The following is a 17,681-nucleotide window of genomic DNA, read 5'->3' as shown; positions in this document are numbered from 1 at the left end:
GCCATAAATCATCACCGATCACCAGTAATCCGGGGGCTGGAATTCTCCCCCAGAAACGTGATTGCCAGTTTACAGAAACTCATAAAAGCTCGGCCCGATGCCAAGCGCCTCCCGATTATTTGCGCTGCAACATTCCTCCTTCTCTTTTTCATGTTCATCGGAGCGTGACTTTGTTACGAAAGCGCCCGTTCCAGGTAGGCCGGTGAATAATCGCTCACGGCATGTGAGGAGGGTGGGGTGGGGGGGCTCGGACCCTTCCCGCCTCTCTCCCTCCTTCCCTCCAAGCGCCCGGGCCTACCGAGGGGGCAGGCCCGGAAACCGATGGCGGCCAACGGCTCCGCGGGGAGACCGGGAGAGGGGTGCCCGGGGGGTGCGGTTGGCACAGATGAGCTCCGGGGAAACGGGTCAGGAGGGGCCGGCAAGGCCTCGGTGTTCTCTCCCCGGCCTTTCAGCGGCGCTGGCTGATCCTCGCCTGCGAGCGACCGCTCCCAGTGGTCCGGGGACCCTTCCTTTGGCCGAGAGTCGGTGTTTTTCTCGTTTTAGCCCTCCTCGCCTCGTCCGAGCCCAAAACGGAACTTCTAACCTCGGTGCGGGTGACAGAGAGCTCGCTCTTTCTCTCTCTCAACTCTACCTCTCCGGGCTCAATGGCAAACAAGCCGGTTGCCACCTCCACCTTGTCCCTGGCCCGCCTTCCTTCCATTTATCCATCGTCACTCTCCCTGGTCAGCCCCCTTCTCTTTCTTCCTAGCCCCCCATCTTTTTTATGGTATTTGTTAAGCACTTACTATGTGCCAGTACAGCACTCAGTACAGCGTCTGCGCACAGCAGACTATAAGCTCCTTCAGGGCAAGGATCTTGTCTACTAACTCCGTTGTCGTCTACCAGCTGGCTGAAAGAACGCACCGGCTAGAACTCAACACCCCCATCGTCGAAAGCCAATCCGGGCACGTCTGCAGCCCACAGTGTGCGGCATGAAAGCAGCACGGCGTAGTAGGTAGAGCCAGGGCCTGGGAGTCAGAAGGTCCCGGGTTCTAATCCCGACTCTGCCCCTTGTCTGCTGTGTGGCCTCGGGCAAGTCGCTTCACTTCTCTGGGCCTCAGTGCCCTCATCTGGAAAATGGGGATTAAGACTGTGAGCCCTCTGTAGGACGGGGACCCTGTCTAACCTGATTTGCTTTTATCCACCCCAGTGCTTGGCAGACAGTAAGCGCTAAACAAATATTGTTATTATTATTACTGATAATTATTCATCATTTATCATTCAACTACTATTTATTGCTATTCCTTAATAGTGTTAACTGTTAATATTAGCTATCATTAAGTATTACTTATTAACAATTTATAATCACTCAATTGTAATTAATTATTGGTATCAAATAGTGAATATTGATTAATGTTATTAACAATAAAATGCTTGTTATTTAAATGCTATTAATAATTAATGATAATATTGACCGTAAGCTCATTATGGGCAGGGAATTTGTTATATGCGTTATATTGTACTCTCCCAAGGTCTTAGCACAGTGCTGTGCACAAAGTAAGTGCTCAATAAATATGACTGACCGCCTGACCCGAGGGGGAACGGTCCAGCCCGGCCCATGCCCGGCGAGAACCCTTCGGGAACCACGACGGCCCGGCAGCCGGTCCCGCCCTCGGCCTCTCACCGGATTTTCCGTCTGGTTGATGCCGACCACGAAGACCAGCTCGGAGAAGAAGAGCGCGGCCACCAGGTTTTTGTGGATGCTGTGCAGGTTGGAGCGCAGGGTGCGGATCAGGGCGAGGAGAAGGAAGGTGATCAGCAGAGCTAGCAAGGACGCCGAAATGGTGGTGTACGTCACGATCTTCAGGGGCAGGACTTCTCCGTGCTGCGGGGGGACCGAGGGAGGGATTAACAATAGTAATTATGCTATTTGTTAAGCGCTTACTACGTGCCGGGCACTGCACTGAGCACTGGGGTGGATTCAAGCAAATCAGTTTGGACACAGACCCTGCCCCACGTGGGGCTCCCAGTCTCAATCCCCATTTTAGATGAGGGAACTGAGGCACAAAGAAGTGACGTGACTTGCCCCAGGTCACACGGCAGACAAGTGGTAGAGCCGGGATTAGGACTCATGACCTCCTGACTCCCAGTCCTGTGCTTTAGCCACTACGCTGTGGGGATCAGCACACAAGGAGCGCTCAGTAAATACCCACTTATTGAAGGGAAATGGGAATGGCGCTTTCTAACGGCTCAATGGGGCGGCAGAAGCTATGTGCTGTGCTGGCCTTGAATCGGCAGGGATGAAAGGGAAAGAGGCGAGAAACCAGGCGGCCATCAGCCGGTCGCGCTTTGAGCCCACCTGGTGCACCAGAAAACGGCGTGGACTAATGGACACGCCCAGGGTCTGGGAGTCGGAGGACCCGGGTTCTATTCCCGGCTCTGCCACATCCTTGCTGTGTGACCTATGGCAAGTCATTTCACTTTTCTGTTCCTCGGTTACCTCATCTGTAAAATGGGGATTAAGACCGTGAGCCCCATGCGGGACATGGACTGCGCCCAACCTGATTTGCTTGAGTCTACCCTACCTCTTAATATGGTGCCCGGCACATAGTAAGTGCTGAGCAAATACCATAGAATTAAAACAAAACAAAAAACCAGGCAAAAATCTTGCTGTTGAAAGGCAACCCAGAGAAGCAGCGTGACCTCGTGGAAAGAGCCCGGGCCTGGGAGTTGGAGGACCAGAGACCTAATCTTGCTATGCGCTCTGTGCTACTGTGTGACCCTGGGCAAGTCACTTGATTTCTTTGTGCCTCAGTGACCTCATCTATAAAACGGAGATGAAGACTGTGAGCCCCATGTGGGACACGGACTGTGTCCAAACTGATCAGGTTGTATATACCTCAGCACTTAGTACAATGCCCGGCACATAGAAAGTGCTTAATACCATTTAAAAAAAACCCAAAACAGACTCGGGGCCACTTTGTGAGCCTACTTAGACTGTGAGCCCCATGGGGGACAGGGACTGTGTCCAACCTGAGTAACTGGTATCTATCCCAGGGCTTAGAGTAGTGCTTGGCACAAACTAAGCACTTACCAAGTATCATAACAAGTACCATAATTTTAGTGTTGGTAACTTAATGAAAATACCTTAGATTTTGGGCAAAAAAAGAAAGAAACCCAACCCCCTCAAGCCCCGCGCTGCTTAAATGGAAAATAAAACGATTGATCATTAACCCGGTTTCTGCTTGGGTCTTTTCTAAACATTCCTGAGCGCAGTGGAATGTGCCCAACCTCCCAGACCCACCCCGTGCTAACGGGACCCAGGTGTCCACTGGGGCTTCTTTTTTTTAATTGTATCTGTTAAGCCCTTACTATGTGCCAGGCACTGTACTAAGTGCCGAGGTAGATCCCAGCTAATCAGGTTGCAGGGGGCTCACAGTTTTAATTCCCATCTTACAGATGAGGTAACTGTGGCCCAGAGAAGTGACGTGCCTTGCCCGAGGTCATCCAGAAGACAGGTGGCGGAGCCGAGATTAAAACCCGGGTCCTTCTAACTCCCAGGCCCGGGGTTTTGCCACTAGGTTGAGTGGCTTCTAATGCCAGGAAAAAAGTGGGGAGCAGTGGACTCTGGGGCTCCAAACCTTCCCCTCTGCAGGCCCGCTCAAGCCCAGACGATGACTCTCGCCTCCTTCAAAGCCTTATCGAAGGCACACCTCCTCCAAGAGGTCTTCCCTGAGAAGCCTTCCCTTCCTCTTCTCCCGCTCCCTTCTGCGTCGCCCTGACTTGCTCCCTTTCTTTATCCCCACTCCCGGCCCCACGCCGCTTATGTCCATCTCTGTCATTTCTTCATTTCCATTCATGCCTGTCTCCCCCTCTAGACCGTAAGCTCTTTGTGGACAGGGAATGTTTCTGCTTATCGTTCTGTTGTACTCTCCCAAGCGCTTAGTACAATGCTTTGCACACCGTAAGCGCTCAGTAAATACGATCGGATGAATGAATCCACACAGCGTGTGGGTCTTTGGGCGGGCAGCAAGCATTCCTAGACTGCTGATTAGGGCTGCCAGGGGTTAAGGATCAGTCCCTCATTGTTCCAGGATTCCCGGCCGCCGCCAGCCGCCTTTGTCTCCTCCGACGCTGGCCAGTGAAGAGGCCACCTGCCTCGCTGGCTTCCCACAGCGAGGGCCACTTCCAAGGGCCTGCCTGTCCATTTCCTTTTAAGGCAGAAAGGGACTGTTGCAGCGAGGAGAAAGATGAAGTGCTTTAGGGGACGACCTCTCCCAGGGGCTTTCAATCCCCTTGCCCCCGCAGTCCCAGGGGCTTTCAATTCCCTTTCAATCCCCTCTCCTCACTGCTCTCCTACTCCAACCCAGCCCACACACTTGGCTCCTCTAATGCCAACCTTCTCGCTGCGCCTCGACGTCGTCTATCTCGCCGCCAACCCCTTACTCACGACCCGCCTCTGGCCTGGAACACCCTCCCTCCTCATATCCGACAGATGACTCTCCCCTACCTTCGAAGCCTCAGAGAAGGCCCAACTCCTCCAGGAGGCCTTCCCTGATTAAGCTCTCCTTTCCTCTTCTCCCATTCCCTCTGCTCCCTCCTGACTTGCTCCCTTTATTCATTCCCCTCCCGGCCGCACAGTACTTATGTCCATTTCTGCAATGTCCGTAATAAATGTCTGTCTCCCCCTCCAGACTGTAAGCTAGTTGTGGGCAGGGAATGTGTGTTATATTGTCCTCTCCCAAGCGCTTAGTACAGTGCTCTGCACACAGTAAGCACTCAATAAATATAACTGATTAACTGAGGAATCTGGGGAACTGGCAACCCAGGCCTGGGGGACTAGGCCCCAGTCACCCTAGGCGATGGAAGATAAACCCACAGGGGTTTGGTGTCTTCCAGGGCACTGTCAGGGAGCCGACAGGAAGTAGTTATTTCTCAGGAACGAGTCGGCCCAGCGAGGCTCCGAGCGAGCAGCGGCCGGCTCCCCGTCCGTCATCCGCCGACCCACCTCTCGTTTGGAAATGTCCATCAACACGGCGAAGCTGGTCATGTGATTGCACTGGCACGCGATATGGCTTTGGTTTCGGGACAAGAGCTCACATCCCCTGGAGGACCAGCCTCCCGTCCCTCTGCTTCTGGGGAGAAAAGAGAGGGTGAGTGGGGGGAGAGGTCGACGGAGTGTGAGACACGGACTCGATTCCTTAAGCACGTTCCCGTGATCCTCTCTTCCTCCGCCCTCGGCTCGACCTCGGCTGTTGACACTCAGCTCGCAGATGGCGAGGGCAAATGGCACACGAACGTGGCACTGTTTTATTCATCTTCCAGTTCGCTCCCCTGCACTCCTCCCGCCTCCCCCCACCGACAGAGCATCCCTCCACCTAAGTCCCGAGGGGGACGGGGCCGGGCCGAGGCCTTGGGGAAGAGCCGGAGCAGGGGATACGGAAGCTCCCTCTAGTCTGTAAGCTTGTTGTGGGCAGGGGATATGTCTGTTCTAGTATTTTCTCCTAAGTGTTAAGTCCAGTGCCCTGCACGCGGAAAACGCTCAAAAAAAATGACTGACTGACCAACTTTAAGGATGGCTCCCGGGCACGTATCGACAGCATTTCAAGAGAGCGCCGATGACTTCCTCCAGCTACTGGACTCTGGTCTGTGCTCCCGGGACCGGGGGCTACCAGGACTACATACTCTTCGCCCACCCCCAATAATAATAATACTAATAATGTAGGTATTTGTTAAGAGCCTATGTGCCAAGCACTGATCTGAGCGTTGGGGCAGATAAAACGTAATCAGGTGGTCCCACCTAGGGCTCACGGTCTTCATCCCCATTTTACAGATGAGGTAACTGAGGCACAGAGAAGTTAATTGACTTGCCCAAGGTGGGAGTCCAGCCACCCTGCTTGGATCCACTGGGAAGTGACTAATCCCTCATTTCCTCTTCTCCCACTCCCTTTTGCATCGTCGCCCTGACTTGCTCTCTTTATTCATCCCCCCATCCGCCCCAGCCTTAGAGCGCTTACATCCGTATCTGTAATTTACTGATTTCTATTAATGTCTGTCTCCCCCTCAAGACTGTAGGCTCTTTGTGGGCAGAGACTGTGTCTCTTCTGTTGTTCCACTGTCCTCTCCCAAGCGCTCAGTACAGTAAGTGCACAATAAATCCGACTGACTGGGAGAGTAACCTGGGCTGCCAACACGGGCGAGTTACTTCAACGGGAAGCTCGATTAACAGATGCTCACAAAGACCTTACTTTCCTCGATTTTTATTGCTGTGGGAACAATACCGTCCGCTCTCACCCCATCTGTGGGCCTTTTGAACGATCCTGTTTTTGAGGTGGCGGCTCACTTTCTACACCACACGCCGCAATTTCATTTCAATAAATGACTCAGTAATGTTCTCTTTCTTTTCCAGAGGGAATACTACCTCACCCTCGAGGGCGGGTGCCTAGGGCTTAAACGTCCCCCTTTGAAAGTCAGAATCGCCCAAGTGAAAATAATACTGGCATCTTGAATTCAAGTCAGGCCTTTCATCTGGGGATCTCAAAGCAGTTTACGAGTGAAACCCGTAAGCAAACTCTCTATTACTGTTTTAGTTCTACAGACACAAAACCTGAAATACAGAGAGCGGTTAAGAGATCTGTTTAAAGTTCCAAAGAGACTCACGCACTCCTTAACTCTGGGAAAATCGTTTAACCCCTCTTGATCCTCAGTTTACTAATCTGTAAATTGGGGTGGGACGTTTAATTTGTGTTTGGGAAGCAGTTTAAGATCCCCGGATAAAAAGAAAGACATAAAAGCAGGAAGCTAATTATTGCAGCTGGGGCTAATTGCAACAACTCTGAAGAAATCGTAAAACCAGCTGCCAAAGAAGAAATCAATGTCAGAACATCCGACCTGCAAAACAGATTTCCCTTAAACTTTCCCTGATTAGTGAGAGGCTCAAAACAACTTGAAATTTGATGTTCTCGGTAGGAAAATTTCTGATTGCCTCCAAGCCCTCCAATAATAAAAAAAACCCCTCTCGGGGCAGATGAATCTTCTCTCATCTTTTTTTTTTTAAAAAAAAAAAAAATGCTACTTGGGCAATTCTTATGTGTCAGGCACTGTACTAAGTCCTGGGTGGATACAAGATAAAATCTTTTTTTTTTAATGGTACTTGTTGGCACTTACAATGTCTAATAAGTACTATAAAAATAAATATTTTTTTTCTCTTTACTCTTCCATCCAGTAGATTCTTTGAAGAACCCAAGATTCCCAATAGGATATGATTTCTTGGGAGAATTCCCATCACGCACCTGTCCGATCACAGGCGTACCCCAGCACGGGTGCTCATTCCCTCTCTGAGGTGAGGCCGTCCATACCTCAGTCGGCATCTGAGGCGTCCTTCTGGTTCTAATCCTGGGCCACCATTTACCTCTGTGTGACCTTGGGCGAGTCACTTCCCTTCTCTGTGCCCCAGTTTCCTCACCTTCAAAATGGGGATTCGAATCCCGTCCTCCCGCCTCAAACTGTGAGAACCATGAGGTACCCAATGATCTCCTATCTACCCCGGTGCTAAGAACAGTCCTCGACACGTAGAGAGCACTTATATTGCTATGCTGTCCTCTCCCCAGCGCTTACTATAGGCTCTGTGCACAGTAAGTGCTCGATAAATACGACCGATTGACTGACTTAAATGCCATAAAAGAAAAGAGAGAGAGGGATGGTCGGTGGCGGTCACGATGGCGACATTTGCACTTACATCATGGAGTGGTTCCAGAAGACGCAGAGCGGCTTGGTCCTCTCCTCGGTCTCCAGGAGGCTGTACTCCAGAGTGATGGGCCTCTCCAGCTGGCTCGCCAACGGGAGGCCTTCGTGGTGAACCATGGTGCTCACTATCGGGGTGTTAATGACAGGCCGAGTGGGCAGCCTGTGGAGAGGAAGCAGCGGGATGAATGGTGGTCAGGAATAAGTTCAATAATTGTGTGATCTGTTAAGCCCAGCACTTAGAACAGGGCTTTGCACATAGTAAGTGCTTAACAAATACCATCATTATTATTATCATTAAGTGTTTACTATGTGCTGGGAACTGTACTGTTCATTCAATCATATTTATTGAGCGCTTACTGTGTGCAAAGCGCTGTACTAAGCGCTTGGGCAAGTACAATTCAGCAACAAATAGAAACAATCCCTACCCAACAAGGGGCTCACATTTCTGTGTCAGGTATTTAGAACAGTACTGGGCCCACAGTAAGCGCTTAACAAGTACCATGGGTATTATTATTAGCGCTGGGGTGGATACAAGCAAATTGGGTTGGACGCAATCCCTGTCACACATGAGGCTCACAGTCTCAATCCCCATTTTATAGATGAGGGAACTGAGGCATAGAGAAATGAAGTGACTCGCCAAAGGCCACCCAGCAGACAAGTGGCAGAGCCGGAGTTAGAACCCAGGGACCTTCTGACTCCCAAGCCCGGGCTCTAGCTACTATGCCAAGTTGCGGGGAAGGGGAGGGGAGCGGTCGGGCGGGGAGCAGAACAAAGCCTCACCGTAAACTCCGGCGGTCGGGGTCGTAGTGCTCCGGGAGCAGCTGTCCGAGGGACCGGAAGACCATCACCATGGCGACTGCGTACCGGCTGGAGTCCTCGGGGTGTCTGCGCCGCCTCTGGAAGGGCGCGTCGTCCACGTCCGGCACCCCGACTTCGGCTTCCTGGGGATCCTGGAAGCCCGAGGGCTTGGCCGTGGGAGCCCCTGCAGTGAAAAAATCAACGGGATGGGCCCAAGTGAATCTCGTCCGTCGTCTCTGCGGTCTGCCATCCAAACCGGCGTTTCAAAGAGCACGCGTCTAATCCCGCTTTGACGCTCGTCTGCTGTATGTCCTTGGGCCAGTCACTTTACTTCTCTGGGCCCCAGGGACCTCATATGTAAAAAGGGGATTAAGACTGTGAGCCCCATGTGGGACAGAGACTATGTCCAACCTGAAGATCTGATATCCACCCCAGCAATTTTTTTTTTTAAATGGTGTTAAGCGCTTATTATGGGCCAGGCACTGTTCTAAGTGCAGGGCTAGATACAAGCTAAGCAGGTTGTCCTACGCGGGGCTCACAGTCTTAATCCCCCTTTTACGGATGAGGTAAATGAGGCACAGAGAAGTTAAGTGACTTGCTCAAGGTCACCTAGCAGACAAACGGTGGAGTCAGGATTAGACTCCAGGTCCTTCTGACTCTCAGGCCTGGGCTCCATCCACTGTTGCCCTTCATCATCGTCATCATCAATGCTATTTATTGAGCACTTACCATGTGCGAAGCACTATACTAAACACTTGAGAGAATATAATACAGAGTAGGTAGACGTGTTCCCTGCCTACCAGGAATTTATACCTTTCCGCTATCAATCAGTGATATTTACTGAGCACTAATTGTGTGCACAGCACTGTACTAAGCACTTGGGGGAATATAACAGAGTTGGAAGACATGTTTCCTGCCCACAATGAGCTTACAGTCTAGTGGGGGAGACAGACATTAATAAAAATAAATAATTTCTAACATATAATTGTTCCATATGCCCTTCTCCAAGGGAGCTAGAAACAGCCCCCAACTTGCCCTTCTTCAGAAACTGATTTACCTTGTCTCATGGTAGTCTGGAATAAATTAGCAGGGAACAGGACTGAAGACTCCAAGTCTTTGTGGTAATATTCGTGAATCTCATCAAACTGTGGAACTTTCGCTCCTGTGAAGTTGGACTTGTCAAAGACGTCCACGGCCAGAACTGAAAGATAAATGTCACTGAGTTCAAATAAAAGGGTCAACTCATCACAATGTGGATTCCTTTTTATCATGCACACTGAACATCCAACTACTAAGCAAACCCTTGTTATTATCGTTTGCCAGATATTTTTTGAAAAATTTCCTCTCAAGAATCTAGATATCTTGCTTTTTTTTCCCTTAAAATGGTATTTGTTAAAGCACTTACTTTGTACTAGGCACTGTATTAAGCACTGGGGCAGACTCAAGGTTGGACCAGTTTCTGTCCCACAAGGGCCTTACAGTCTCAATCCCCATTTTACAACTGAGGTAACTGATGCGCAGAAGTGAAGTGACTAGCCCAAGGTCATACTGCAGAAAAATGGTGGAGCTGGGATTAGAACCCAGGTCCTCTGGTTCTCAGGATTCTGCTCTTTCCACTAGGCTATGCTGCTTCTTGTGAATTTGTCTACTGCTTGGATTTTCTAAAGCCCTTTGACATCCATTATCCCATGTTAATCTCGCAAAGCTTTGTGAGCTAGGGAGAAGCGGGAATTTTTATCTCCACTTTTCAGAAAAGAAAACTGAGGCCCAGAGCAGGAAAATGACTTGCCCTTGGTCTCACAGCAGGGCAGGGGCAGACCTGGGACTAGAACTCAGTTCTCTAGCCTGTAGGCTCAATGTGGGCAGGGAATGTGTCTGCCAACTCTGTTGTATTGTACGCTCCTAAGAGTTTAGTCCAGTGTTCTGGACATAGTAAGTGCTCAGTAAATACTATTGATTGATTAATTCTCCTGACTCTTGGCCCCTTGCTCTTTCCATTAGGTTGCTCTGCCTCTCTAGGTGTGAATGCTAAAAGGCCCTTCAGGAATTGGGCAATGGACACGAATAAAGAGCTTGGAACACAAACATCCCACTCATTTAACAAATCACTTCTGATGGGGAGGAAATTACCCAAGTGACTTAAAAATGAAGCATCCAACATCATCGACGCTAGCTCACTCATCAATCCATTGATCGATGGTATTTATTGAGCGCCTCCTCTGTGCAGAGCACTGAATTAAGCGCTTGGGAGAGTGCCACAGAGTTGGTAGACAGGGTCCCTGCCCACAACGAACTCACAGTCTATAGGGGGAGGCAGACGTTAAAATAAATTATGGCTACAAACACAAGTGTTGAGGGGCTGGGGGGGGGCGGGGGGGTGGTGAAGGCACAGATCCGAGCGCAATGGTGCCACGAGACAGAGAGAGGGTGGGGAAATGAAGGCTCACTCATGTTTTCGGTGATGATGACGAAAGGCTTCATGTAGGTCTTCCTCATGTTCTGCACCATGTTGTGGAAATAATCCTCGTAATGTTTGAGCAAGTGGGAGCTGCCTCCCTCGGATCGCTGGATCTGTTCCCAGTGGTCCCTGTTCTTTGGATCCAGGAGGACACTGCCTGCTTGGATGATATTCTGAGAGAAAACCGGAATTCGTTAGGAGAATACAAAGAGTTCAGGCCGGGAAGCCAACGGTCAAGGAGCAGGCGGTTGTGGGATGGGAAGGGAAACGGGAGAACCGATGGGAGGGAAGTCAGTTTCAGAGGCCTGAAGGAGCGGAATTTTTTTCTTTTTTAATGGTATTCGCTTAGCATTTACTACATGGTAGTCCTTTATTCATATTAATGTCAGCCTCCACTCAAGACTGCAAGCTAGTTGTGGGCAGGGAACGTGTCTACCAACTTTCCCAAGCGCTTAGTACAGTGCATCTGGTAAGCATGATTAATTGATTAATGATTAATTGATTCCGCTTCTTTGGTATGTTCCCCAAATGCCGAGGATAGAGCCCTTCTGGCCCGTTGTCGCGGATACTGAAGGAGAGGGCTGGGATTAGTTTGGCCGTCTGTCGGCCAAATGTGAGATGCTGGACGTGCTAACGGAGGCCCTTCGGATGTTTCATTTTTGCCTAGCCGTTACCCTTCCGGGTCCATCGCCCGAAAAACAAAATCAAATGTGCTGTTCTGTGGCACTCCCAGGTTCAAATTGAAAATTTTTTTTTTTAATGGTATTTGCCAGGCACCGTTCTAAGCACTGGGGTAGATACAAGCTAATCAGGTTGGACACAGCCCCTGCCCCACATGAGGCTCACAGTCTTAATCCCCATTTTACAGATAAGGGAACTGAGACGCAGAGAAGTGAAGTGACTTGCCCACAGTCACACAGCAGACACACAGAGGAGCTAGAATTAGAATCCAGGTCCTTCTGGCTCCCAGGGCCGGGCTCTACCCTCTAGACCATGCTGTTTCTCAAATTTCACAGGATTCCTTAGAGGGGACTTTGAAGGAGATATTCCCAGGCCCCGGCAGGTTCCTCATACTCAGCCCGATCACTAACTCAGGGTACAGTATTATCCTAAACCCTTTGCAGCATTTTGCTAGCGATCTGGGCCTGGCCAAAGGATTCCACAAGTCGACTTGTTCCCACAGCAGGAACTGGCATCAGAAAGGAAAGCTAAATGGAGCGGGTCAAATCATGAGAGGTTGACAAGGAGAGACGGTCCTTTCACCAAGTTAGAAAACTCTCCTTTTGACAAAAAAAAACCCAAAACATTTCGACCCAGAACCCCTGTCAGGTGGTGTTAACTTTGAGCAGAAGTACTTGGATGCTACGCAAAAGAGAGGGACTGGAAGGAAAGAATGAATCTTAGTTTACAACAGCAGTAATTCAGGGTTGTGAGAGGGAAAGTGGGCCAGTAAAGAGATATCCCCTCCGCCTCGCTGCTTCCCTGCCCGGCTCCTTTCTTCCACGCCCTCCTGAGCCAGTACTCCCAGGCCAGACTTATTTGGTTGCTAACTCTCCAGCAAAGAGGTCAAAGAAGGGTTACATCGTGTCGGCTGGGACGGAGAGGTGCTTGGGAGCTGTGAGGAGAAGCAGTGTGACCCAGTAGATTGAGCCCAGGCCCGGGAGTCAGAGGGGCCTGGATTCTAATCAGGCCCCGCCGCACGTCTGCTGTGTGACTTTGAGCAAATCCTTCACTTCTCTGTGCTTCAAGTTCCCTCATCTGTAAATGGGGATTAAGGCCGAGAGCCCCAAGTAGGACCGGGATTGTGCCCAATCTGATTAGTTTGTATCTACCCCAACGCTTAGTAAAGTGCCTGGCGTAAGGTAAGCGTTTAACGGGCAGCATAAAAAAACAACAACCCCGAACCTCCATATCCCAATCCCTCCTACCTCGTTGAATTCCACATCTCTCGTTGCCGCCAGGTTGAAACCCTGCTGCTGGCTCTCGTAGTGCAGGATGCGGATCAACATCTGGTAGGCGGTCCTCACGTCGTTGCCGAACAGGGAGCGCGTGGCCTGGGTGGCGTTCTTGAGCACATTGGCCATCTGGACGGACTTGTCTCCGTCCATTATGGTCTCGTTGTGCTGGAGCTTCTCATTCTGCAAGCGGGGAGAAAGGTACTCGCAATTTCCAAGATGCCCCCACCCCCCGATCTGGAGAGGCTCTTGGTGCAGATCCCGCTTTCGTTTGCTCCTTTCTAGACTGTCAGCTAGTTGTGGGCAGGGAATGTGTCTCATGTACTCTCCCAAGTGCTTAGAACGGTGCTCAGCATGCATTAAGCACTCAATAAATGCGATTGACTGGATTTGTAAGAACAAAAATAAATCTCAGGAGAATTCTGCATCAGCTTCCACTCCCGGCCCTGTGGCCTCTGTCAGCTGGTGAAGCCCTCTATGCTCAAGGGCCCTTGGCTTCTCTGGGAACATGCTCTTGCACATGCACACACACAAATATACACACACTCACAGAGCTTAAAGCTCACCTGTTAACAAGTGACTGGCTGGCTCTACTGAGAGAAAAAAGGAAGGAAGGGAGGGAGAGAAGGAGGGAGAGAAGGAGGGAGGGAGGGAGGGAGGGAGGGAAGGGAGGAAGGGAGGAAGGGAGGAAGGAAGGGAGGAAGGAAGGGAGGAAGGAAGGGAGGGAGGGAGGGAGGGAGGGAGGGAGGGAGGGAGGGAGGGAGGGAGGGAGGGAGGAAGGAAGGAAGGAAGGAAGGAAGGAAGGAAGGAAGGAAGGAAGGAAGGAAGGAAGGAAGGAAGGAAGGAAGGAAGGAAGGAAGGAAGGAAGGAAGGAAGGGAAGGAAGGAAGGAAGGAAGGGAGCACTTACCATAATTTTCAGATCCATGAAGGCGTGGGTGGTGCAGTTGAAGAGTTCGGGAGGAAGCCAGCCTTTCTCGCTGCTGCAGTGGCGAACAGCATTGCCTGGGAGGCGGGGTGGAAGAAAAGAATCTTGTGATGCTAAAGGAAACATCACAGAACGGGCGGTAGGCTTTAAACCGGAAGTTCGTTGTGGGCAGGGGACGTGTCTGCCAACTCTGTTATACTGTACTCTCCCAAGTGCTTAGTACAGCGCTCTGCCCACAGTAAGTGCTCAAGAAATACGATCGATTAAAGGACACACATCAACATACTTGAGAGGCAGCATGGCCTAGTGGATAGAGCACAGGCCTGGAAGTCAGAGGGGTGTGGGTTCTAATTCCGGCTCCACCGCTTGTCTGCTGTGGGGCCTTGGGCAAGTCACTTCACTTCTCTATGCCTCAGTTCCCTCATCTGCAAAATGGGTATTAAGACTGTGAGCCCCACGGTGACTGTGTCCAACTTGATTAGCTTGTTTTTACCTCACTGCTCAGTACGGTGCCTGGCCCATAGTAAGCACTTAACAAATACCTTTTTTAAAAAAACTAGATAACTCACCCTCAGCAGTTTGTTTTAAGATGATTATTATTTTATAGTGATCACGTTTGATTCTCCGAGGATGGTAATGATGTTAGTTAAACATCAATCCCAGCCTGCGTCTATCCTTGGAATACTGGGTGCAGATCTGGCCCTTGCCATTTATAAAGCATGGAACATGACAGCAGAGAAGGACAGTAGTAATAGTGATAGAAGAAATGGTAGACTAAAGAGAAGCACAAGGCATGCTCCCTGCCTTCCAGGATCTGACACTGTAATGGGTAACTCACGAAAGGAAATAATCTCACAGTGAAATAAGAATAATAAATAAATATGATATGAAATAAATGAACAAAGTGACTTGTCCAGGGTCACACAGCAGGCGAGAGTGACGGACCCGGGATGATGATAATCATAATAATTATTGTGGAATTTGCTAAGCACTTTTTATGTGCCGGGCACTAAGTGCTGGGGTGGGCACAGGCAAATCGAGTCGGACACAGTTCCTGTCCCAAATGGGGCTGACCGTCTTAATCCCCATTTTACAGATGAGGGAACTGAGGTCCAGAGAAGTGAAGTGACTTGCCCACGGTCACACAGCAGACAAGTGGGAGAGCTGAGATTAGAATCCTGGTCCTTCTGACTCCCAGGCCCGGGCTCTATCCACTAGACCACCCTGTTTCTCTATGTTTCCTTCTATGTTTCTCACCTTCTGCAGAACTTTCCCTGTTTACCCTACTCCCCCTCCCTAGGGCCAGCTGCCAGCTTCAGCTCCTGCCCCCAGCTCCTGCCCCCTGCCCCAGAAAGGGCAGACAAGAGACGTGGAGCCTCATGGAGCCTCCCTAAACCCCGGGGATGGGGGCTTCACCAAAAACACTCTGGGCTCTTCTGGATGGTCTTTCACCAGTTTTTTGGGGTTTTTTTTTTTAAATTTTACGGCATTTGTTAAACGCTTACTATGTGCCAGGCACTGTACTAAACAATGGGGTGGATCCAAGGTAACCAGGTTGGACACAGTCTTTGTCCAACCCCGTTTTAATCCCCGTTTTACAGATGAGGGAACGGACCAGTGCAGAATGAATGGTCTTTCAGCCGTTCCAAAATGAGTTCCCAAATAGCTGACGTCCTCGTTCCGGTGAGGAGAGCTGGCTCCAGTCTGGGAACAACTCTTACTCATAAGCAGCGTGGCTTAGCGGAAAGAGCACGGGCCTGGGGGCCAGAAGGATACGGGTTCTAATCCCAGCTCTGCCGTATATCTGCTGTGTGACCTTGGGCAAGTCACTTCACTTCTCTGGGTCTCAGTTCCCTCATCTGTAAAATGGGGATTAAGAGTGGGAGCCTCATGTGGGACAGGGACTGTGTCCAACCTTCCGTTCGATGGTATTTATTGAGCGCTTACTGTGTGCAGAGCACTGTAGGAAGCTTTTGGGAGAGGACAATTCAATAAAAAAACAGAAACATTCCCTGCCCAAAATGAGCTTACAGTGCAGAGGAGGGGAGAGAGACTCCAACCCAAATCAGTAAATGACAGATCTGGACACAAGTGGCGTGGGGCTGGGGAGGGGGGAAGAACAAAGGGAGCTAGGCAAGGTGATGCAGAAGGGAGTGGGAGAAGAGGGAAAGCGGGGGCGCTTAGTCTGGGAAGGCTGGATGACTCGTATCTGCCCCAACGCTTAGAACAGTGCTTGGCCCACGGTAAGCGCTTAACAAGGACCATAATTCTTCTTATTATTATACACTGCTCTGTCCATTCCCGATTTTCCCCAACGCCCCCTCCGTCGAGCGAGAACGCAGATGGAGCGTTGGTTCCCCCAGCGCCCACTTACCCACCGACCCCTTAGGGCACGGTACTGCGGCTGGCTGTCCGAACTTGGTCTGGGGCCACCAGATGCCGGCCTCGAACGCTTTGGGGCAGCCGCTGTAAATCACTAGGCACAAGGAGAAGACAGCATTAACTGGCACCGCGGCCTCACTGGAGATCCCGACGGCATCTTACGACGGTGCCCGGAAGTAGCGCTAGAGTCACCGTGGACTCCGAGATGGGGCCGCGCTCGCTCCGATGGAGGGTAGCTCGGCAGGGCTCCCCAGAAAGCAGGGGACCCTTTGCTGTCTCCGTTTTCCGCTCGGGCGCCTCAGCGGAGAGAGGCAGATGGCTCTCCGACCCAACCACCCGCCCTGGAGCCCTTCACCGAGTTGTTTCTTCGGTGGGGCCCCGACAGACCTTCACAGCCCCGGGGGGTGACCTCGGCGAAGGGGTTGTCGCAGCGGTTGCACTGGCGCCCGATGACGCCCGCCTTGCAGGTGCACTGGCCCGTGTCCGTGTGGCAGGAGCGCGCCTGGGAGCCCGACGGAAAGCAGTCGCACGGGAAACAGGTGTCGTTGTCGGGGGGCCTGTAGTGGTTCTCCTGGAGATCCGACGGGCAATCAGTCCGAGGGGAAAGGGGCAGAAATCTCACTCGGGGGGAGGGACTTAGATCTGTCTGTCTTCCCCACTAGGTCGGCCAACCCCGCTACCCACCGACAACTGCAGGGAATGTGTCTGTCCCACGACTGCAGAGAATGTATCTGTTTACTGTTCTGTTATACTCTTCCAAGCGCTTAATACAGTGCTCTGCACCCAGTAAGCACTCAATAAATATGATCAAATTGATCCCACGAATGAATGAATGAACTGCACGAAGGAACAGAGAGGAAGGGGAATCTCTCTGTCCCTAGTTGATCATCTCAGAGAGGCTCTCAGGACCTTTGTCTTTGGGTCCTGCCAACGATTGATTGATCGGTGGTATTTATCGAGGGCTTATTATGTGCAGAACACTGTACAACAGAGTTGGCTCGGAAAAGGAGCCTCTAGACTGTGAGACTGGGGACAGGTTTTTATCGTGATTCTCTCCAGGTGGCTGATGGGGGACAGAACCGCACAGGGGCTGTTTTTCCGCCCCCTCCAAAATGGGCAAAGTGCCAGGTGCCTCGTCCCAGTGGGAAACTGGTCAACCTGGGCCCCCATCCCCGCTGAGCTGCTGCCAACCAGCTTGTTGTGGGCAGGGAATGTGTCTGTTTATTGTTTAATTTTCCTCCCTGCACACAGTTAACGCCCAATAAATACAACTGAACGCATGAACCAGGTCCCGCAGCTCCCTTCCGGTCTGCCCTGGGCACGGCCTTTGGGCATTTGATATTCGCTCCACCCCCCACCCCACAGCACTTATGTACCTACCTTTAAATAATATAAATGACTTATTTATTCATATTAATGTCAGTCGGTCAGTCAATC

General features: G+C 51.0%; 1 protein-coding gene across 1 annotated transcript in view; it reads right to left on the bottom strand.

The window, feature by feature from the left end:
• Nucleotides 1-17,681, bottom strand: part of CELSR1 (cadherin EGF LAG seven-pass G-type receptor 1) — a 153,915-nt gene that overhangs the window by 17,219 nt on the left and 119,015 nt on the right. The window contains exons 15-24 of the mRNA XM_029078689.1: nt 16,632-16,815; nt 16,237-16,338; nt 13,845-13,939; nt 12,910-13,119; nt 10,971-11,154; nt 9,581-9,724; nt 8,506-8,707; nt 7,718-7,885; nt 4,988-5,114; nt 1,664-1,864 (exon numbers count right to left, since the gene is read on the bottom strand). Coding sequence (XP_028934522.1) covers nt 1,664-1,864; nt 4,988-5,114; nt 7,718-7,885; nt 8,506-8,707; nt 9,581-9,724; nt 10,971-11,154; nt 12,910-13,119; nt 13,845-13,939; nt 16,237-16,338; nt 16,632-16,815 — 1,617 coding nt within the window. The remainder of the gene's footprint in view (nt 1-1,663; nt 1,865-4,987; nt 5,115-7,717; nt 7,886-8,505; nt 8,708-9,580; nt 9,725-10,970; nt 11,155-12,909; nt 13,120-13,844; nt 13,940-16,236; nt 16,339-16,631; nt 16,816-17,681) is intronic.

This window comes from Ornithorhynchus anatinus, chromosome 14 (assembly GCF_004115215.2).
Source record: "Ornithorhynchus anatinus isolate Pmale09 chromosome 14, mOrnAna1.pri.v4, whole genome shotgun sequence".
In the NCBI taxonomy this organism is placed as follows: domain Eukaryota; kingdom Metazoa; phylum Chordata; class Mammalia; order Monotremata; family Ornithorhynchidae; genus Ornithorhynchus; species Ornithorhynchus anatinus.
The sequence above is the reverse complement of the archived record's forward strand: the minus strand, read 5'-3'. Positions and strand labels throughout refer to the sequence as shown.